Source organism: Cryptomeria japonica, chromosome 8, assembly GCF_030272615.1.
Source record: "Cryptomeria japonica chromosome 8, Sugi_1.0, whole genome shotgun sequence".
NCBI lineage: Eukaryota > Viridiplantae > Streptophyta > Pinopsida > Cupressales > Cupressaceae > Cryptomeria > Cryptomeria japonica.
Window position 1 is genome coordinate 336462981 of NC_081412.1, and position 24605 is coordinate 336487585.

General features: G+C 38.2%; 1 protein-coding gene across 5 annotated transcripts in view; it reads right to left on the reverse strand.

Moving 5' to 3' along the window:
- Positions 1 to 1191: 1191 nt before the first annotated feature.
- LOC131079117 (uncharacterized) overlaps positions 1192 to 24605 on the reverse strand; it is a 271457-nt gene continuing 248043 nt past the window's right edge. For 2 of the 5 annotated variants that reach the window (XM_058017007.2, XM_058016999.2), the window contains exons 18-20: positions 2175 to 2308; positions 1856 to 2038; positions 1192 to 1720 (exon numbers count right to left, since the gene is read on the reverse strand). In XM_058017007.2, the coding sequence (XP_057872990.2) occupies positions 1681 to 1720; positions 1856 to 2038; positions 2175 to 2308 (357 nt within the window). In that variant the 3' untranslated portion in view covers positions 1192 to 1680. Of the gene's footprint in view, positions 1721 to 1855; positions 2039 to 2174; positions 2309 to 24605 lie in introns of those variants that run through there. The other 3 variants (XM_059209757.1, XM_058017017.2, XM_059209756.1) reach the window with 3 other exon arrangements.

Genomic DNA, 24605 nt, shown 5'->3' on the forward strand with positions numbered 1-24605 from the left:
GATAGGACTTTCAATTTTTTTCTCAATTACTCAGTACTTGGAAGCTTGGAGAAAATAAACCGTCTCAAGAAGATGAGTAAACTCCATAATAATGACTTGATTAGAATGAAAAAAACGAGCCTAAGGATGTATGTGATTAATGCTAGATGTGAGTTCAAATTCAATTTGTCTGGAGATCTTGAACTGAAGATTAGACAAGGGATTTTTGGATATGATGATGTAACCTCTGTTAATATTTTCTGTCCACTTGGAACTGAATACTTTCTTAAAAGGAATGAAATTAAAGAGATGTTGAAAACTTCAGGTAGAAAGATAACACTAATTATTCAACAAATAAAACATAGACAATTTCATCTACAGCATTTAAGATGTAGCCATTTTCATCTACAACATCTAAAGATCTAGCCAATATCATCTAAAAGGTTTAAGATGTAAGCAAGCAATTTCAAGATCTGGTACCAATTGAGGGGTGAGGCTGGGTAAGATAGTTCATACTTATTTCCCTCCATGGCAATAAAGCAGGCTGCTCTTCGGCCAAAAATTTGCATGTTTAGACAGAGACTTCTGTGCATAAAACGTCTTTATGTGCAGTTGGTAGTGTTATTCCATGATTGAATCGGAGGAAAATAATATAAGAAGAAAGTGTAGTGGATGGATGATTTAGACCACTAGCTTTTTAACTTTTACTACCTTCTAGCAGTCTCATATGGTTGGAGTTGAAGAATGGAGATTGCCCTATGGATGGAAAAATAGATGTTTAGATTTGAATATTTTCAAATTATCTCATAGTTTTATTTTCACAATTTTTGTTAGTTAACAACATCTGGAACAAGGTGTAATGTCAGCAGTCATTCCAACGCCGGGGCCCCTTAACCCTAGGTACACATCTATTGAAATATCTATTAAATCTAAAATGCACTTCTAGCAAAAATAACTGTTATAACAATTACATTTCATTCCATGCAATTATTTTGCTGCCATGTAACAGTTGGCTGACATACATCCATGTTTTGACCCATATTAGCTATTTGGAAAAACAGTGATTTATGAGATCATTATACAACACATTCACACAGCTGTATTGCCCACATTTTGGCAGAGGCAAAAATCCCATGTACTACATAACCCATCCATTTTGTAAGACATTATGAAGCTGCAAGCCACTTGAAACCTGCTTAAAGCTCATCTACCTTCCTTTACAAATCAATAAGGCTATATAATAATATATATGTACTATATTGTTCTTGTACCTTGCATATGAATTCATGGCCTATACCCAATGACAATTGAGGAAGAAGGAAAAGAGTATAAGACAATAACTTCATTGCATATAAGCTGCAGAAGTAAGTAACCGCAATGCCATAAAAAATGTCTTCTCCATGTATCCTTTGATGGCAATCACCCCATCAATACTACTAAAATATACTAAACCTTTGTGAATCAATACACTTCTAATTACATTGAATCTTAAGATTTATTTGTGAACTGACTTCAAAAATTACAGTTCAGTAGTAATCAACTACCATAGGGATACATAATAACCACTACCTCGTTACAGGAAGAACATAAATGTCATTCAATACAGTTTCTTCCAAGACCCAAAAAAGAACAGAAGCCACTTTTGGAAATATAATTTCTGTCTAATCTTGGAGCAAAGAGAATTCTGGTTTAAACAAACCTTTATTTTAAGCTAACATCTTGAGAAACATGACTCCGCCACCTGGACCAAACACAATCACTATTTATCACAATGAACCAATATAAACCAAAGAACCTCTCTTAAGATATAACCCGTTCCTTATTATGAAACATTCTGATAAAAAATAAAATGTTAAAACCAGTGAATTAGGCAAACCTTGAGAGAAGAAAGGAGGCAAGCGGACTCAAACCAGAATTTTCAGGAGGGTCAATGTTGGTCTGACTGTTTGAATGTGATAGTTTCCCTGACCCAGAAATCTGTGTTGTTGGTTGTGAGGAGACTTTTGTGAGGGTGCGCTCAGCTAATTCTTGAAGTCCTTTCACAGAAGGTTCTTTGGTACTGCAGTCAACGAATACAAATTGAATTCTGTATAATTTATGAACTTAAAAGTAAAGCTTTATAAGAAGAAAGAAATTTATGTATAGGCAGTACTATTATGAAACTACAAACGGAAGTGTAAAAACATATAACAGACCTGCCAAGCCGTTGAAGTAATCTACTCACTAAAACTTCACAAGCACCAGGGGCTAGGCGTTCTAAATCCATTAATGAGTCAGCTGCATCTGCTGCTGCACGAAGGGCTGGTCCTTCAGAATGCTCAGCAGCAGTCTGCAGTACCCAAAAGAAAAGGAAGTAGATATATATACATGTATGGTTATTGATGATATATGACAGTGACCTTTGCCACCCTCACTTACAGCTCTCAATAAAATTAAAATCTTTTATCTTTGTTCCATGTTACAAAACTCTGTTGCATTCCATTTTACATGTTACCTGTATGTACATTTAGATTTATTGTTTTCATTCCAAATCTAAGTTACTGGTTCGGGTATGGGAGTGAATATATATATGTGTGTGTGTGTGTGTGTGTGTGTGTGTGTGTGTTCAAAATTATAAATTATAAGTACAAGGACACTCATAATTGCAAATCAATAGAATATTTAAATACCTCATATTATCATAATTTGCAAAAATGAAAATACTCAAGTCTCAAAATGTCATTACACAATGAAGATTCAAAATTGCAATCAATTTTTAATAGTCTTCATATTCTTCTTCACCAAAAGTATCAAGGTCAACTTTGGTTCAATTTCATTTGAACCACAATCAATAGGAGTGCCACCCCCACTAGCTGTGTCATGTGCAAACGCTGCCTCATCTATAGAGACTTTGGCAAGTTGTGCAACTATAGAATCTATATGAGCACACTTAGGGGTTAGATCCCAATTCTTTGTCATGCCCTCATTGTATTCCAGTGTCCAATGTGACAAGAGATGAAGGTTGGACTGTACATCAACTAAATTCTCTTCTTTTTTGGCACCTAAACGGTTGCACTTGATCGAGTGGATGGATTATGTACGCCAATTCCACTCAGCTGATGAAAATGGTCTGACTGTTTGAATGTGATCGTTTACACATTCATTCATTTGCATTGTGAATCTCTTTGGTGTCAGAATTTAAGTATATGGCATAGTGAGCACCAAACCTAGACTTCATATGGAAATCGTAAAAAGGCTGACTTGAACTAACCTGCTATCACAAATTTCCAGCAAGGCCACCTTGCTATTGAATGCTCTCTACAAATTTTATGTCATGTATATTTACATAACTAGAATTAGTGTCTTTCATTAGGGGATAAATTGGTCATTAATTTTGAAGAAGGTTCAACGCATTGATATTGGTAAGCCATCCTTGCTGAATTTGGCATAATAACACCATTTTTATCCCTTTGCTTTTATGTCCTTGTCACTCTTGAAAACCTAGTCATGGTGTTGCCCAACCTTGATATGTCTCTTTTTCTAGAAAGAAGAAACCCTATTCAAGAAAGACAAAACTAAAGAAATTATATCAATGTCCACAAATGACCAAAAGTAGGTTAATGGGACTCGAGAACAACAGGATGCATATACAATAGAGAGAGAGTTCTTGGAAGAGAAACCTAGAAATGTCCCACCAAAGGATTAAACAAGGTAGAGAAGTAGAAAATACAAAATAATGGGGGACCACCAAAACAAGAGGTCAGCAAAAAATTATTATGACCTCAAGGAGTTGCAATGACCTTTATCCCTTTTCCCAACAATAATTCACATGAGAAAAATTTCCCTGAAAAATATTTTCCTTATCCATGGAAGCCCTACCTTCCTATCCTTGTGTTAGCATTTTAATTTGCCTGTTTCATGACTATAGAAAACATGATAGTTGGTAAAATTTATTTTTTCATTAATAGGAAAAACTCCTTAGAAACTAAACTAGCCCTCAACACTAAGATATAAACATAATATAAATAACACTACATAATATTATTTTGGGGATTTGTAATGTGAAATGAACAAAATAAGCTCCTGCTCTATCTTTTTGCCTTAAACATGGGAACAAGTTTTGAAGTAGTTTGAGATTTTATAGATTATATGGATTAGCTTCAGCTATTGAATATAACACCACCACACCTACTCTAGCTAAAAGAAGGAACCTATATGCATATGCAAACATGATTTTGAGAGGAATAATAATTTATACAAATAACAATAGACACCCCAAGGATAAAACCACAAAGTTGTAACTTAGATAGCTAATAGCAGTACAAAGCTTGATATTAACTACCTACTTTTTATCTTACCACAAAAACACAAGATGAATTTAGATAGACACGTGAATATGAAAATCACTTACTCCAGAAATAATTTCAACAATAGAAGTCTACAATTTTTTGTGCTCCAGACACTTAACTATGTTACCCACCATTTTCAACTAACTTGGAATGTACCCTTTGGTCTTGAGGTCTCTTTTATATTGGGTTGCGTTTCACATGCCTTAATTTTAAAAATGCCCGATCGTCTGATCATCCTCGTTTTAGGTGTCAACTCTTATTTTTGTCTAAAGGGCCCCACCCTTGCTTTATCGGTTTATTGTCCTTCGATGGAAATGCAGCCCACTAGTTTTCATAGTTATCGAGTCTCGTTCCACCCGATCCCCGACCTTCGATAGTGTTATGTAAAAGGGGTCCTCATAGGTCCCATATCGGCCGATTGCACTCTTAGGACTTTTCTGCACACACGTTCTGTTGTTGCATGATTCTTGAAGTGTCCGATGGCTTGATTCTCTGATAAAGGCATTCCCACAGTCGATAACCTATGTGGTGACATCAACATAGTACCAATTTGCAATGTGATAAATAAAGCATTAATTAAATGCTTCATTTCAAATATCAAGACAATACGACAACCGCCGAAATGAATGAATTAATTGCTTGAGTCACACATATGTATGTCACCTTTGTTCTGTTCATTTGCATTTGAAATCTCTGGCGAATTTGAAGGAGCACTCAAGCGAAAGCACGAAAACCAGGTTTGAGACGAAAGGTTTTCCTTAATTCAAATTAATAGAATTTTAGTTCTCCTTATTTCCGCAGAAAAGTTAGAGGGGGGTTTGGCAATTTAGCATTCATGAACATCTGTGTTTCCTGCAATTCTTCTCCATTGTATCCCAATTCGAGTTTCCATTCTTTACTAGATGTCGGCCTTCCCAATTGGAACAATAACTCGGCTTAAAACCTGAACTCAGGGATTGGACATCTATCCTGAATTGGAACACGTATTACTTGAAATGGGCCAGCACAATGTGTGCACTAAGTTCCAATAAAAGCCATTCTATTCTACTGCAGCAAAGGAAATTACTAAAATTACTAAGCTGACAAACAGGAACTTTGTTCGCCTTTGGTTGTAGAAACAGTCACAGGTTCTGGTTCCAGTGGTTGCAGGAACAATCAAATGCTAGAACAACAACTACAGAAAAATAAAACTAACGTAACAAAAGACACAGGATTGCTCACCAAGTGGGCCCCCTTGAATGAGCATGTCCAGAATTCAAGTAGTCTTATATACTTAAAACACCATCACTTTATTTATCATTTCATAATTTGTTACATACCATGAAAACAAAGAGAATACTGTCTAACCCCCGCGAGGAGGTCCAAATCTTTATTTATAGGAAAGATATAACAAACTACTAACTACCTAACCATGCCCAAGAGAATAGGCGGAAGTTTTATTACAACAAAGAAAGAGTCAACCACAAAGATTGTGGGACATTCATCATTCATAACCAAGAATATAGCACAACGGTTCCCACTAGATTGCCGCCTATTGGAGACAACCATAAATAAATCTTGAACTGTTTAAAGCCGAGTTATTGTTCCACCTTGCTCATCGCTTTTAAAGCTTACAACCGCCTTGACTCTGGCTTTAATTGGCTTGAATGGCACGATCCTCCTTTCTGGCATGGTTTGACCGCTTCTGCAGCTACCTAAATGTTCCTGCATCATGAGTTAAAGCACACAAACACATACGTATCCATATCCTATCAACCATAACATTCATTCATCCTCATATAAAATTATCATAGTAATTCTCATAGCTGCAGGAATATATTTAGCCAAAACAATACAAAGTTCGAAAGGTTCGGTTGTTCATCATGCATAGGATCAAAAACCTCTAACACATCCTATACTCTAAAGTCTAAACATTGTCTGATTACACAACTTAAACCATGAAAAACATAACAAACATGGACACAAAAGGGGCTATTAATTCAGCTCATCACTAGAAACCCTATCTTTTTTCTCTTCGGTTCATATGGCACCCAAAATTTCTCAGCCAATAGAGAGTAAGATGGATAATATTAAGGATACCAAAATAGGGCCATTTGTAATGCATGACATCCATAGGACGTTGCAGAATCCAGAAAAGTTCCCTATCACACAAAAGATCGTAGAATCCGCCTTGTCTCAAGTTGGGGGTTACCCTTCAGCTGTTGCATGTCTAGAATTGGTTCTCAATTGTATACAACATTATCACCTTGAATCCGGTGAGATTTGGAACACATCAAGCTATCATAGCTAAAATTGACACAAATAATGTCGCTCTTGCATTGCATATTCCTGAGAGGGAGGACGAGGTGAATCTTTCTCTACAGTCGGGATGGGAATTCTTTCAAAATCGAATAGATTGGTGTCTTTCTATTATTGCTTAGGGTTGGTTGAGAATCCCTCGACCTGGCAAATCTAAATTACCCTCCCGAATAAAGAGATGATATTACAAACATTATTGTTTTGTTGTGCCCTGTTGTTGGTAAACCTGGAACACTCAAACAGTGGATGTGTCAGTTCATTTTCACTGTCTGTGATGACATAAATCAAGTAGATTGGGCAAAATTGATAAGCGACTCACTCCATGAACATATAATAAAATTCAATGACAGGAAACAATTTCACTTATGTTCTATTCTTTTCTATGTGCTAGCTGTTGGGAAGATGTCTTGGTTAGGTTTGAGACAGGTGGGTTATCTTGTAGACAGTGCTCTTGTGTATAATTGTTTCCCCCAGTTGCAAAAAGAAGAAGGCATGAGAAATTTTTCTCGCGTCTATGACACTTTCTTCATGACACTCATGAGATATATTGAAGGAGATCCTGAGAAGAGATTTTCAAAGGAAGCTATGGCCCTAATTAAGAGCTACGACAACTTCAATATTCAGTTTAAAAGTTTTTCATATTTGAGAGTCGGAGGTTATGAAAAGGCACCCTTGAAATTACCCAAGTATGCCTTCGACTATCTTGTCTTCTTGGAGCTTTGCCGTTAGATGACATTTGTGAACATTAAATATGTTCAAATGAGAAAGAAAGGATACTCCTTTCCCCGAGTTTATCTCATTTTTCCTATAAAAATAATGAATCCGCCAAGTTTTTTGATAAGTTATTAGCTGAGTTTGGTCTTCGTTCTCTACCCATGAGAGCCAATTTGGATAGTAAAGGTTATGTTTGACGCAATTTTTACGAGTCTACCCAATATGTTCATGTGCCTAGGCTAGAAGACTTTTGGGAGGATTGTGTTGATGAAAAGGAAGTCTTCAGGAGAAATTTTATGAGATTGACTTTAAGTCAAATGGTTGCCTTCAATGTTATTTCTCCAGTACTTGAACATGTTGTAGATGATGGTTCGGACATGATAGATAATTCATATCAAGGTGCTAATTTACCTCCTTTTCAATGGTCAGAGAATGAAGAAGATACTGATGTTAATGCCAGAACTTCTCAGGTACTGAGTAGATCACGCGCTTGGTTGGACCATAAGGTCAAAACTCATTTTGGCTCTTCATCACATAAGGAGACGCCTAAGGAAATTGATGCTACTACTCAGACCTCTCAAGGAATAAAAGCAAAGGTGACATTAGAAGCTAATGTATCTAGAACAAATTCACAGTTTTGTGGAGATAATGACCCTCTTGAGAAAAGCCAAAAGTTAAAATCAGTTTGTGAAGCAAGTACTATGACATCATCTAAGAAAAGGAGAACATCTATGCAACAACTTGTAAGCTCTAGCGAGGAGGATGCTCAGCTTCTTGACCAGTTGGGAGAGAAAAATCTTCTAGTCTCTCTAACTGATGATGTGGAACCACAGACACCTGTATCTAATGTTTTTGTACTGCCATTTGTTGCAACAGAGCTAGAAAATGAAGGGGCAGATGAGGACGTGGGGGCTAGTTAGTTGTTTTCTTAGTTATTTTGTTTTAATTTTACATTTTCCTTGCTCAAAAACTATTGGTCCTGGTGGACCCTCTCTTTTTTTAAGTTATGTTTTAAAACTCTCTTTAGTCATCTGTCTTCAAGAAGCCGTTATTTTTAATTAGGTGGATACTGAAACTATTTAAGTGGGTAGTGAATGAGTTAAAGGGTTCCGTTCTGATCTATTTTGCTTTTAGTTTACAGTAGCATTGCATACTTTTGAAAAAGTTAATTGAATTCTGTTTGGAACAGACTTTGTGCTATTTCAAAAAGAATTTATGTTTATATTTGATTCTATTATCTCATATCAAGATTTGAATGATTCAGTGAATGTTTGAGTATCTGTTCTTTGATCGTAAACTTTGTATTATGATGGGAATGGTTTCTTGGATCAAGTTGAGTTAAAGGTGAATATTATGCATACTGTTGTTGCTGGATTCTTTTCTATGTGATAATAATAAACTGGTAGCTATCTTTGTATGGATGCTGGTAGATGATTTATATTCAAATCTGGTGGAAGTTGTCCTTCATACTTGTTGTGCGTTGCACACGCTCCCTGTTGCCGACAGGGTCCCCCTCTTTTTTGGTCTTTTCACCTTCGCCCTGTTGAGTTCTGCGCAAGGTGTCTTGCGTCCTTTTTGAGCGTGCCCGTAATCAGTCCAGGAGATGATGATGTCATGAGCGGAAGCCTGGGAGTCCGCAAGGTGAGTTTAACGCTCGGGCGTTGAAATTCCAAGAAGATTGCTTAAACTTGTAAAGTCGCCTAAGTTAGGTGAGAAATGGCAATTGCAAAATTCCCAAAGTGATGAAACGTCTAAAGGTCGCAAAAGACCCAAAGTGCCGATTTTCACCAAAAGGATATAGAAGGGAGAAAAAATTGTTAAAGTGTCAAAACTTTGCAAAGTGCCTAGAAATCTTGAAATTTGCCAGTATTGGATAAAATGCAAGAATTTATAAGTTTGTAAAGTGCCTAGAAACCCCGAACTTCGCACTAAGGGGGAAATTTTGCAAGAGTTTTCAAAAGTTTTCAAACCTCCTAAAATCGCCGAAATTCGCCAAAAGGAGAAAAAAATGTCAAAATGTCAAAACTCTGCAAAGTGCCCAAAACTCCGAAATTTGCATTAGAGGGGTAAGGTGCGAAATGTTGAAAATTTGCGAATTGGCTAGAATCGCCGAAGTTTTCAAAAGGCTAATAAAGTGCTAAAATGTCTAAGTTCGCAAAAACCACAAAAATTCCCAAGTTCGCTGTAAAAGGCGAAAATGTCAAAAAGTTTTAAAGAGTTTTTAAGATGTGTTATATCGCCAAAGTTTGAAAAAGACCCCCAAAACGAGCAGTTAATAGTTTGCAAACCCCCCTCATTCGCCGAAATCGCGCCAAGGTAGGATCGCAATGTTTTAAAAGTTTTTCAAAATGGGCAAAATCGCCGAGGTTTTCATCCAAGTCTAGAATCACGATTTTATTAGAGTTTGAAAGGAGCAGGTCTTCACAGAAATCGCATATTTTAAGTTTGCAAACGCTCTCATTTCATCGAAGTTTCAACTTATAAGGAAATCGCAATTTTTATAAATTTTAAAAGTTTTCAAAAACCACCTAAAGCCCCGATTTTCGCTAACGGAGGGTGAAATGTCAAAAGAGTTAAGTTTGCAAAGTGGCTGAGATCGCCGAAATTCGACATCTAGAGGATAAATCGCGATCTAGAAGTAAAATCGCTTCCTATTTCCGCCGAAGTTCGCATGAGGGCAGGATCACGGAGTTTGTAAGTTTGCATTAAACCTTTGCAGTCGCTATCAGAATGCCAAAGTTCGCGTCAAGCTAAAAAATTGCGAAGTCTATAAACCTTGTGAAGTGTAAAACGCTATAAACCCATTCTCAATGCCAAAGGCAAGATCGCGGAGGAGTATGAAGGTTTGTTTGCTAAGAGAGTAAAACGCCCTAGATGCCATAGAGGAGAGAAAACGCAGAGGTTAAAGTTTGAAAAACATTGCAACCCCCCCCGAAGTTTGCCATTAAAATCGCAAAGTGTAGAGCTTGCAGCAAAAGCAAAATCACCAAAAATTCCAACCAAGAAACTCTCCCATTCCAAATTTGCAAGCTGTGCATTTGTCTTTTCAAAAGCATAGGGCATAAGAGAGGCATTTTTCAAATTTCAAAGGAAATCATTCCTGCAGGCCAGATTGTGCGGATTGACACCATTTATTTTGCCAGGTAAGCTTGCTGCGACTCCCTTGGAATCATTCAAAATTTATGCAAAATTGATCAAATAATTAAGTCTTTAAACCGCATCTTTTCCCGTTTGAAAAGCATCAGGCAAAGCAATTAAAATCAGAGTCTATTCCTAGGAGTTAACCAAGAACGAATTTTTCAAACTTAGGGAATATTTAACCTCATCCATTTTTGAAAATTGATCTTAAAATGTCTAAGTGCAAATTTAGCAGTCAAAATCGCCTGAATCCTTAAACCGCAGCCGAATAAGTAAATTTTTAATCAAAGAGCTTCATAATGTTCATGTTCAAATTAATCAAGCTTTTTTGCTGAAGTATGCTTTCTTCAAAATTCGGTTTTCAATTGATCCTTGTGTGCTAACGTATCCCTTTTATCTAACCCGTTTTGTTTCCTTCATCTCGTCTTGTAATCCGCGTCCGACTGTGCAGGATAGATGCCTAATCTGCGGTAGAGTCCTCAAAGACCTTTGGTGCAGCCGAAACGTCCCAAGCATCCAAATCAGACATCCCTCGCAAAGTCGAAAAGATGAAATATCAGTATCAGAGGGGAGGACTGAGGGAATCAAAGGTTCAAAGTGTATGGGAAAATGTAGGTGATACTGACCTAGGCCACATTGATATTCAAGATTTCAGAGACAAAGTTCTCCCCTAATGCCTATGGCAGACCGAGGTGAATGATGGAAAGTGGTATCGCCCAGGCAGCAGGATTTCCCCCGTCAGTGCATAATTATGAGCTGGTTGTAGAGCCTGCCCGGCATTACCAACCAAACACCAGATTGGTGCTCCTTGAGAGTATGGTCCTAGCTGACTTCACTCCTGAGGCCATTGGTGACGCATTTGACATCCCCTTCTCGAACAACCCCATAGCAACAACTATAGATGAAGCACAAGTAGCATATGATATGAACCCTGCCAAATGCAGAACATTGATAAATGAGGAGTGGTACAAGGAGAGAAGACCTCCAAGCATCAGAATTGGGAAAAAGACCCCTAGAAGCGACTTTCACAATGAGCATGGAGATATGGTCACATTGCTCAGTAGGGTTATGGGACTCCCCCAATCTAACTACTTTGAAGAGTGGATGTTTTACTTTACAGAGCAGGTCTTTGCCAAGAAATCCAAGTTCGACTGGGCCCAGATCATAAGTGACAACATCCATACCCAGTTGGTCAAACTTGAAGAGAAAAAATACTTTACCATGACATCCTATCTAGTCTATATGTTCGCCCGAAACCAGCCACTGCCAGGTTTAATCATGAAGGGTGAAATTGGGAATGGGCCCAATCAAGTGAAGGTGTACAATTGTTATCCACAATTACATTATCAGGACATAGCTCAGAGGGAAAAGAATAGCCCCGCTTATGCAATTGGTCAGTATGAGCGTGTCAATGACGCCTTCACAATGCGCCTGGTCACGCTAATGCAAGGAGGACTACACATAAGGCTCTCAGAGCAAGCTACCATTTTGGTACAGAGGTACGACACCTGGTTCATTCAGTTCCCAAGATTCTCCTACATCCGAATAGCTGGCTTTGAAGGCACTCCTTTCCGACTTCCACGATATCCAACCGACAAAATAGTTCTTCTGGAAGTTGCAAGGCAAGCACGTCCGGTGAACAGTTTACTCAGAGACAAGAAGCAGTCCCGATTCGCCTTCCCTATGATTATAGGTAACCTTGATGTCCATTTAAAGAATCCAGCTCATGCCGAAGAATCCCTTGCTGAGTTAGCCTCCTATGGCCTACAAGAACATTTCCCAAGGAAATGTTTTGATCATGACAATCTGGCAAAGAGAGCCTACGGCAGGCACTATAGAGCAAAGGAGTCAATTGAAGACTATTTGGAAGAATTGCTCTAATGACTATGAGGTTCGATGGCGCGAATATTCAAGGCTAAGTGTGCAGCAAATGCGACTTTATGAATACCGTCGGGTCACGGATTAGTTAACAGATTCTAGAAATTGCTTACAAGTCCGGGAGTTTGAGGCAGTAAGACATCTCTTGCCAGGCATCGATTGGTCACAGGATCCAATCACTGATTTTGAGGCAATCATGGCAGCCCCAGGAAGGTACACTGATCAGTGGTTGCACTAGCAGATTGAGCGCTTAATTCATGAGGGAGTCCAGTTCACCTACCATATGATGAGTAGCCCTGATTCTCAGTCCTCTGAAGATGAGGGAACCTCGAGTGCACCAAAGGAAGAGGTTGAAAAGCCCGAAAAAAGGAAGAAAGCCAAAGCCAGCAGAGGAACTTGGACATCAAAAGACCCCAGTTCATCTGATGATGTAATTGAACTTGACTATATACCTGCTCCGCCTTCCCAAAGCGATGTTGATGCATTCGAAGTTGATGATCCTCCTGCACAAGACAGGCTAAATACAGAGGTGAGGGTCATTGAGTCTACCGAACCTAAGAATCAAGTTGAGGAAGGAGAAATTTCGTCCACTCAAGGGCTTGAGATGCATGAACCCACCCAGGGGAGCCGCCATGAATTGCAACTACATAGTACTACCAAGGATGACTCCACTCTTGAAGGAGAGCAAAGGGCAGATGAGACCCGCAAGCCTGATAGAACCGAGGAACAGCCATCACATGAAGATACCAGACAGTTGTTCAGCGAAGTAGGAGAGAATTCAGCTGCAAGCAAAGGACTTGACACTTCCTCGACTCCTCCTGTAACAGAGCAGCTACAAATATGCAATGAGCCATACCATCCGGGCAGATCATACCTCAAGATTGGTTAGTTGCTCGAGCTGAGTGAAAGGCAGCCACCAAGCCACCTATCGACTTGGAGGACATTTTCTCGCGCATAGGCGAAGCAAAGTCCAAAGGGAAGAAAAAGCCTAAAGCATATTCCCGGATAACCAAGGATGAACAAAGGAACCGTACCCTCTATATCGCCACCCCCCCGGTCGATAAGCTAGCAGATCAAGTTATACTGGCTGATTATAGCATCACAACCATCCCAATTGGACGAGCCACCAAGGAACAAGAAAGGGAGGAATTCAAGGACTCCGTGCAAAACATGCTCAGGCAACTCGAAGAGATAACTGTTGAGAAAGACATGTATCGAGTTCGTGTTGAGCAGGCAGAGGGGTACATTGATCAACTACTGAGACCATTGCATAATGCCCCCGAATCCCATGTTCCCTCTAAAGCATTGGCGCAAAGGATCACCACAGAATTTGAAGGAGCACAAGATACCGCCAAGGCTGTCAAGGAATAGATGCGAAGCATTAAAGAAAGGGGAGCTAATCATTGAAGAGGTAAAGGAAATGGCCCACCACCGAGAGACCATTTTGGTCAAGCTGCTCGAGGTGAAGCGGGAATGCCTCAAAGTCCATGAGGTGGTTGCTACAACTCTTCCTCTCATAAGGGCTCTTTTCTGGACCCAAGCACAGATTCTTACATTCTCCGCCATCCTGGACCCCCATGACATCAACATTTTTAAAGAATGGTACTGGACTATCACTATGAAGAGTGAGACAAGAGAAACCATTGACAGAGTAGGCGGAATGAGATCAAATTTTGAAGAACATGGAGGAACTTGGCAAGACAATCCTCCGATCAATGGTTTTGGGTTGGAAAAATGATCTGTCCAATGACGTAGTGCAACCAAACTGGGAGGAAAGATTGAGAACGGATAAGATCACCTACTCCACTGAGGACCTGGATTTTGCCGGTAAATTACATTCAGACATTTTGAGTTTTGAGGCTAATCGGTCCACCTGGCAAGATGGTTTAAAGCACGTAGATCGTCATCTGGAAGGCATGCAGTATAAAAATACGTCATCCCCCTATGCCTCAGTTCACGGTGTTGTTCCAGCTGTGCATCAAGTTTCAAGAGTATGTTCGTGAAGAACGTGCAGCAGGTCGGGACCTTTGGAAAGAGTGTTTGCATGGCGAGGATGAATTTTTAGTAAAGGGATATGCAGCTGGAAAAGAAAAAGTGCTTTTTTAAAATGCATTTTTCTTTTTAATCTGAAAAGGCACTTTTTGGCCTTAAAGTTCATATTTGACTGCCAAGTCAGCTGTAAACTTTAAACTCTGAGCATATGCACTTTTTGAGTTGTTATGGATAGTTATTAATTACCTTTTTTAGGTAGTTATTGCTCCCCTTTGGGTGGTTGCTGATATTTACCTTCTATTTATGGGTATGGGTACCTTTTGTACAAATGAATCTGGGCCACTTGTTTAGTTTAAATCTTGGCCATTCATCTATTTCTGGAAATCTATTTAAAGGGACTGATTTTCCCTTATTTTTGTAAGAAGTTTAAAGATTGTTGCTGAAGCTCTGGCGAAATTTACACAAGATTAATGGAAAATTAAGGCTGTTTCATTTCCTTGTGAGTGCATGGTCTCTTTCTTCACCATTTAAATTATTCTGTTATGTCATTTATTTTCAAATAGCATTTTTTAGGATAAACATCTGATAGAATCCTCACTGTTCATACCATTAAGGACTGACTGATTGTCACTCCCCCTGCATGGTTAATCTGAACCCACTTATGTGCTCAGTTCGGTTATTAAACAATAAGTGAATGAATGTTAAAAACAATTGATTTTCAACAATTTTGAAGGTTGTTGTGAATCCATTATATGGGGATGGTTTTGATAGTATTATGCTAAATGTGGCTTGTTTATGGATCAACCCAACTCCCAATTTGTGAGATATTAAAGCTTTGACTTCTCCTTGATCAAATTGTGGAAATGAGTAAATTAAAGGTTTTATTCAACCTACATGGAACATGATTTCTGGGTTTTGGTTATGGCTGTCTTATCAGTGATGTGGCAAAGTTTCACAGTGAAATGTTATCCAAAGTGAATGTTATGCATCAACTTTGTTTTGACATCAGCAAAATTTACCAGAGAAATTTATAACATCAAACACTCTTTAAGTCCTCCACTTAATTGTGGATTGAATTTATGAAGTGAATGTAGATTCATCAATGAAGACATTCCAAAGCCAATTGAAGTTTGACAAAGTTATTACTTATGAGTTTTTCTTAAAGGGTCAATGAGCACTAGTTCCAAGCATTGGTGGCAAAACAATGCCTAAATGCACTATATGTTTTGGGATGTTACAGGGAGAAATTTTAATTGATCCTTAACATGCATATCGACCCCACTCAATTGGTCTGCGACTTCCCACTAAAGGAAAAGGTTATTCTAGCCTATTTAGTTAGTTAATCACTATTCAAGTGATGTTGTCAAGCTTCTTAAACTAATTGGCAACTTCAATAAGTTTGGCAAGACACCAATGAAAGAGCAAAATGCAATGTTATCAGTGCTTTTGGCAACTTCGTCAACCTAGTCAACTATTCTAAATAACCGATGAACTTCCATACTGATATTTCAATCCCAAAATAAATACACTATCAGTCATTCCACAAAGTTTTTGAAGCATCTAAATGTGCCGATGAATATATTACTCAGTCATTTTATTAAGTTGTTTAAGTTATCCAAAAGACCAAAACCTAGACGAGATAGTTATTATAACTACCAAGAAACTAAACATAAACATATCTACCCGTGCGGACAAGAAGCCTTGAAATGGTGTATGGACATCAACTAAAGAATAACTGACTAAGATCATGACCATCCCAAAAGACTAGTACGTGAATGTGGAATCCTAGAAAGAACTCATCAAAGAAACACTATCTGATTGGTGCATGTTTGCAGGCGAAAGTCACAGCTTTTACTCATTTTATTGGTTGAAAAGTCTTTAGAAGCTTTCGCCTCATTGCAATTTGCAGTTGTTAAGCTTCTCTCTCTCTCCCTCACACCGATCTGTGTGTGTTGAACAGTGCATGACACCCATTCAAAGCATAAAAGATAGAGGACTTTGTCAAATAATATAGCTGGAAATACGACTTGTAGCCATGCATGCAAAATGCGGAATTATAGACCATGCACCTAGGTTATTTGACCAAGTACCTCACAGAGATGTCACCCCAAGGAATGCAATAAAATGATTACAGCAGTGCATTCTTAGTGAATGGAGGTTGTTCATACTTTGATCACATGAGTAATCATTATTGAATTACACCTATAGTTGATCATTGTATGTGCAGGCTGAACTCCATACCCGTGTGGCTATCTTGACAACACTCCAAATCTTGTTATTAAGATGTGAGTTAAACCTGCAATCTATGGCGGTTGTGTGGAAGTGTATTCTTGGTGCTTGCAGGATGTATATGAATGTAAGATGCTTGTATTTTCAATGACACTGTGGTATGTAGTTGGGTCAAAGGCCGTACAAGATATGTGCTTTTTATAGAAACAGAGGTTGTGTTTCAATGCTTTCAAAATAGGTGAGCTTTCTTAAGAGCAATAAAAAGCTAGCTTGCCGGTTCGGGTTCGGGCACTGGTTCGAGTTTGAAGAACCAGTACGCCCGTACGGCAAAATTTTGAAAAGGGCTTTGGGTTTGTTTGGGTTTGTTAGTACAAAAACATGTAAATTTTTTATATATATATATTTTAATATTTGTGCAGCCTATAAGCATGAATTAAGATTAGCATGTCACATAGCATCATATAAACAGCAAAACAAACATAAACTTTAATCATAGCATCATGATCATACCATAATAGCATCGTATACATTAAGTTTAATATCAAAATGACAAAATATTCAGGTATCCCTATCTCAATAGTAGATTTCAATTGGGTATATCTCATATCTTGCGCCGCAGCTCGCACTCAGAAACTGGGCTCCTTGTTTTGTAGAACAACAATTGCTCAGATTTGCTCTTGCTCTAGCCAAACATGTTCTGCAACCTTGTACTAATATATATCTCCAACACTGAACTAAACCATATAATGTTCCACTAGCATTATATTTGGCTGTTCCAGCAGCGAAACGCTTATTTGCAAGGATGTAAGCTTTCTCAGATAGATTTGATAGAAGGCTGCTGGCTGTGTTCTCGAAAGCATCTCTACTTTTAGTAATATCCATCATGTTCACCAAGAGAATTCTTTTAGTATCTAGTCTTGAAATAAAATTAGAATTGTGATAGTGCATGAAACAGTCATCCAACCATATTTTCCCACCTATGTCGTTGGGGCAAAGGTCGGGAAGGGTTTTATTTGCTTCCATTGCACATTTTGAGCATCTATTTGCTGATATAGTTCCAGTGCACTGGAGCATACCGTAGACCTTACTGGGAGATTGGCCATGGAGAGAAGTGTTAAACCCTGAATTTTTAGGTGCATTAAGATATAGATCATTCATAACTAGGTTTAAGTTTGTGGGAGGTGAAAGTTGAGGAATTATCATGTGTGCCATGCGTAGATACACATGATTGATGGAAATTTTTGTACAAACAGCAAAAAGAGGACGAACCACCAAAGCGGAGTTGAAAAAAAAAAATTTGGCATAAGAAATCACTTTTTGGGCCGCCTAGACACATGGGTTCGCTTTGGGTTCTCTGTGGTTCTCTTTGGTTCAACCTGGGTTTGACCCAGGACGAACCACCTCTAGGTTTTAAGAACCCTGGTTGAACCCAGTCAAACCAAGCCCAGAACCACAAACTAGTTCGAACCAGAACCAGAACCAGAACCCGAACTAGGGGGGTCCAGAGGAGAACCCGATAACTCAGAAAAAAAGTTATTCGAGGGACTATTCCTGTGTCGCAATTAAGGATGTCAATCCACATTGATGTAGATGACTTAAAAGATGAGTTTTGCATAAAAATATTACAAATTTTATTATAGACTTTGTGAGAACTTTCTAACAAAGATGCATGAAGAAATATATGAACTTGCTGCAATGCCTCATTTCACTTGGAGATAATATTATCAAGAGAATCTATTTGAAATGGTATTTACTATGGAAGCAGAATTATATCATGCTTATTGATATGGGAGGTTCTTCTTGAATAATAATGTCACAGATGGTTTCCCAAGACTCATTTCGATGAATTAAAAGCAGTGTTCCACGGGCGTTGGGGACGGGGGGACCAAGAGCCTAAGTTTGGGGACGACGAGGAGGGGGGGGGGGGGGTGTTGGCGAGGTGGTGGTGCTGATATAGTTATACATATACATATAGTACTTGAAAAACTATTTTTGAAAAGATGTATGACATTATTACGGTATAAGAATTACATTTCAAATGAGACTATAGGAAATTTGAAATACTAAATCTAAATACCAAGATTTCTAAGTTGTGTTGTCATATGGAGCCTAATCAGACTCAGAGGTTAGATTTTCCCTACTTCTATCGGCGCAGTTTCCCCCTATATTTTTCAACGGGGGTTTGGGGGCAACGCCCCCAAGTTGGGGTCGAGGGGCATTGTCCCTTGCGGGGGCGACAGGAGACGTCTAGGCGTCTCCCCGTCCCTTGAGAGACGTCTGCACGTCTCTCGAAGGACAGGGAGACGCCCAAACGTCTCCCAAGGAGACGTGGAGGCGTCTCCATGTCTCTCTTGGAGGCGTGGAGATGTCTGCCCGTCTCCGGCAGCGCTTGGGTGGCGGTGGCGGGACGGCGAGGGACGTCGCGTCCCCGTCCCCCTATCCTGGAGACACGGCCAAAAAGGGGGGGGGGGGGGGACGCGTCCCCGTGGAACACTGATTAAAAGTGATGAACATCTCCATAGCAACGAACATGCTTACTAAGATAAATGCAAGGTTGAAAGAATTAGTGAAATTTCCACTAAGCTTGTGTGACAAAATGCACATTTCAAGGCAAAAGAAGTTCCTTTGAGATTAACCTCAATTTTTTCCATTAACAGGTGGATCCTTATTATATAATATTCTTATTATCCATTATTCATAATATATTATCCATTATTATTATTCGTTACATTATAATATTCATTTATTAATATATTATCTCATTATTCTTCATTATATCATAATATTATATTATTATTCATTTAATCCATTAAAATATATTCTATTATTAAAACCATTTTCCAAACCTCCTACATATCAACTTCACCCTCTATTTATCATTTTCTACTCTTACCTATTTCACTCACCTAATGCATGTGGAACCAACATCTCTAATCCAATCTTTTATCCCACATTTATCCTACAACTTGGATTCCACCCTGAGGATGACTATAAAAACCTTGCTTCCTCTCATCTTTTGGCATTCATTGTTTCCATCTTTTGAGATCTTTCATGCATTCTTGCATTTTGCTTTCTTGATCAATCTCACGTCTTTATTTATCTTACATTCATCTTGCATAGTTTCAAATCATTCTTCAAATCTCCATTCACCATAGCCTCTTGTGCACAGTGCTCTGAGAGGAAAATCTTAAAAACACAAGACATTGGTTGATAGGAGGGCAATGGAGGCAAATTCCTGTTAATGCATGTGTTTTGTTTATTTTTGGCTTTGCATGTGTGTTTCTCTTGCAGGTACTTCATTGTTTGATGTTGAATCAATTGGATCTTTTCTCATAAGATCTCAAGCTTGATTTTTGCATCCACAAGTATGTAATAAATGCATTTCAAACAACAAAGTCGAGGTGATATTCATTTGATACACTATCAAGTGAATGAGTGCACACGTCATTTATATGATGGATCATGGTCACAACAAAGATGTACCAAAGATGAGCTCGCATATGAAACCTATTGGAGCAAAAAACATTTTGAAGATCCATGCACTAAAGAAGATCATAATGAGTTTACTCTATATGGATCATGTCATGATGTGAACTTTAATGAACTAGCATTTCAACCCTGCAGCTTATGATACTTTCAAAGGAAGAAAAAGGAGGAATGAAGGTTGTTGAAGTAGTGGTATCATTGGCTTAGATGTTTCAATATGTAAAGACACTTTGTAGTGCAATCAAAGAACTTTTTCATCCTTATGAAAAGCTTCGAGATTATTTACTCATAGAGTTGATGGTGATATGGCGACAAAGACAAATGAAGCAGATGAAGATGGAAAGCTACCTCAATGATATCAATGATTTGGTCTTTTTTCAAAGTCAGAAGTTGTTAGTTACACTTTTGTAAAAGTGGCTTATGTCAATTATTGTAACTAATGTTAGAAAATGAACTTTGATTCCAGAAAAGTCAAGTGACTCTTAACTAGAATCAAGTTTGTTATGTTTTCCTAACTTGTCTCCAAAGAGGTAGTTATTAGAAGTAGTCAATTAGGTAGTTATCTTAAGGGGGTACCTAAGGTAGTTATCCTATGCAATTCCTAAGTTGGTTATCTTAAGTAGTTACCTAAAGTGGTTATTCTAAGTACTTCCAAAGTAGTTATTCTCTCAAGCCTATAAATTGAAGGCTTTGGCATTGTATAAAGAGACTCTTATAGAGGGGAAACTTTGGAGAATTTTCTAGAGAAACTTTTGGAAGGCAATTGTTTTCACACTTTGTACTTCAGGGTTTTTAAACTTGTATATTTTTAGAATGATAATTAAGGATGCTTTTGATTCGCATGTCTTGAATGTTTCTCAGTTATTTTTATTAATTTCTCATATGTTAAATTGATATCCCTTTGTGCATCTGTGTGATCCATTGGTTTTCAATTCCAAAAATATATGTAATTGATGAAACACAATCACACCTTGGTATCTTGGTTTGAATGTGCTAAGGTGACTTGTTTCTTCGTATGTCAAAATATGTTTTCCTTATTCCATCACCATTACATATCAAAACTTATTTTGTGCTTGAACCCCTTGTAATCAGTTATCATTTGTGAAGTCCTATTGGTATTCATGTGTCTACTATCAGGGTTTCTGTTATCCACTTTATTTCGGTTTGTCTTTCTGCCTATATTTACTTTTAGATTAAAAGTACTCAAAAACCCCAAATACCCCCATCATACGAGCGAGCTGCCCCTCTCATACACAGAGGAAAATTGTGGTTTTGCTGCAATCTCTCCAACTATTGGTGTGGTTGTCACTACTCTTTGGACAAATAGGCTCAGTTTTAGAGAAACCATACTGACAAATCTGTTTATCAATAGGTAGTTATCGTAGTTCTTTTTAATAGGCTGTGTATCCAAAGGGAGTGCTTCAACATTACTAGTAACCACCAAATAAAGACAGTTGTCAAGGAACCACATCAACCAGGCTCAACAGCCAATTAGATAATTAAAATAAAAAAACATCATTAAAAACATTCATAGTATTTCTGAGATTAATTTGGGATCCTAGTATCTCTACAAAAGTATTCTAGCTTGTGAGCACTTGAGGGTAAGCAATCTTGGGCAGGGCGGACTGCAATGTCCCCTTTTTGAAAAGAGATTTAATAAATAATAATAAAAATAAATTAAAATAAAAAACAATAAAAATAAGGTTTCATTTGAGGAGGACATGTAAGAGAGATCAATTTGGAAAATAATTTAATATTCTCAAAAGGCAGCAATAGAGGGTGGTGATTCAATTCTTATGAAAGGTGGTGACCCTTTCACCAATAAAGTATAAAGGAGAAACCATTCCAAGCATTCAAGGATCACTTATCGATCATCACTCACCAATACATCAAATCAGCACTCATTCAATCATCACTCACCAATACATCAAAAGCAATCATCAATTATCAAATCAAGCAAACAATCAATCAGCAAATTATTAATTCAATCAACCAATCAAACATACAAACATCCATCATTCCAACATCAATTATTCAAGCATCAACCGGTTGAGCATCCGATCATTCAAATATCAATAATCCAAGACATCAATCAGAAAATGAGATAGAAGTATTACTAGAGGACTATATCGGGCAGCAGACCAGCGATTTAGAGCAGCAAATCAGAAATACATACAGCTGTAAAAATATTTAATCTAAATAGAAATCTATTGATAAGTTTTCAGTCTTGCTTGCATGTTAAATTCCATCAAGAAATATCAATCAGCAATAATCAAGCAAATTCATCAAACAGTTAAAATTTGAATAAGTAGCTTGTTGGAGTTGAAAGGACGTAATTATTTCATGCTCTACAGCCAAGAGTTGGAAGAATGAAAACCCTTTCATGCTTTGGGGATAGGAGTTGGAAGGTACAAGGACCCTTTCATGCCCCAGGCAAGTTAATTCCCGAAGAATTAATGATTTGATTGATTTGTTGGTCAGATTATTATCTTGAATTTTTTTGATGTATTGTTTTGAATATTATCATAAATTCTTGATACTTAATATTACTAGTATCAGTTTTAAGTGTTTGATATTGTTTGCAGGTGTAAACACAGGAGTATGCCAATAAGGGACATTAAACTTAGAAGGTCAAATATGGCTGAAATCCTTTTACATAGATTGAATCAATGGTAGCTAAATAGGTAGAGCAAATAGAGTTTGGGAAGAGGAATTTGTTGTTCTTTGCCAATATCCCCATCTTTGACAGGTACACCTGCTGCCTCCAACTTGCCGTCTGAGAGGGAGAGAGAAAGGAGGCTCTAGGATATTCAGAATTAAACTGTTTTACTAGAGCAGGCATTCTATTCCATGTCTTTACTAGAGCATGATTGGGAGATGGCTTTACTAGAGCAAGGATTCTATTCCATGTCTTTTCGAATCTGAAATTGAAGTCTCCCAAGAATTCATGAGGTGCCCTCTTAATTGTCGTTAGTTGTTCAACAAGCGATAGGTGATCACTTTTGTCTACAAAATGGTCACACTACTTCTCCCCCAATTTGTCCCAATTGTGAATGGAGTTAGGCAGCAACCCTCTATACCATTGCAAGGCGTTTTCTTTGAAGGAAGTGGCCAAGAGCCTAACAACAACATCATCCTTGGTGAGATTATAGATGGAGCAGATGTTTGCAAAGTCCTGAATGTGTTCTATGGGGGAGGTGGTTGTCTCACCAGTAAAATAGGGTATACTCTTTAATGCAGCCACTAGTATATCATTTCTTTGGGCTAAAATGAGAGGACTCCCTCCATTGTAGGTAACAAAAACCTAATTTTTGACAATGTGAAACAAAGGTCTATTGATATGCGCAATGGGAGCTCTAAACTATAATGGTCTTGTAAATGGAGGGGTAGAACGAGACCTAGGTGATGGAGTGCTTACAACCTTAACACCACTGATTGGTGACAATGAAGGTCTACTTCTCCGTCTTCTAGAACTTGAAAATGAGAATTCAGAATATTGGAAATTAACTCTAGAAGGCACCCTTGTATGAATTATGGGCATGAAATCAGCAACAGCTCATGAACAAGAGACTGGATCTGTGAGCAAAGTCACCAAGTGCTTGAATGATGACCGCCTCCAAAGGCTAAGATGCTAAGAACAACACTAAATCCTTAGCATGTAAGTTGAAAGTCGGTCCCACTGGGCATGCCAGAAACTATTGTCACAAAAGTTTGCACCCTTGCTAAACTATCAACCTAGCAACCTCATGAAACATGGAAACAACTCCGAGTTGTGGGACTTGGCACAAGGGGTTGAATCTCTAGAGAAGGTCGGCTTCCTCCTCAATCCAAGTGTAGGTGTTGAACCAACTCAACACTCCAAATTCTACTTCTAAACCTATCCTAATAGCTTGCAGAGGAAAAAGGAAGAAGGAAATGCTAAAATGAAAAGAGGTGATGCAAAAAGATAAGAAATGTTCCTCTCCCTACCCCGAAATGACACAAAGAATCAATCAAAATAACTTGGAGAAGCACAAACTTTAGTTGCATGAATGACCCCAAACACATGTATGGGGTTAGAATTTGTTGAATGTCAAAAGGGGAAAAGGTTTCCCACAAGTCACACTCAGAAACAAGTTAACATAGCATATACATGAGTAAAAGCTACAAAACATACACAACATGCATAAGTTGAAGAAAGGCAAGAATGATGATTTCAATTCATTCTTAGGCCAATGGCCAAACTTACGATTGCAGGAATGCAAGAAAATATACATTTCTTCAAGAGAAGTGAAAGCATAAGTTAGCTCAAGCAAGCAGGAAGAGAAACTTACGATTGCAGGAATGCAAGAAAATATACATTTCTTCAAGAGAAGTGAAAGCATAAGTTAGCTCAAGCAAGCAGGAAGAGAACCCTTTACAATGAGTAGCCTATATATAGCAAACTCGTTGTAGACAAGAGACTAATGGTCAAGGAGAAGACGCCTTGACCTTGGCGTGCACAGAGGAATGTCAATTAGGGAAGGCAAGGAGGTGCACAAACCTAACATGGTGTGTATGCAAGCAACTTGGCCATACACTGAC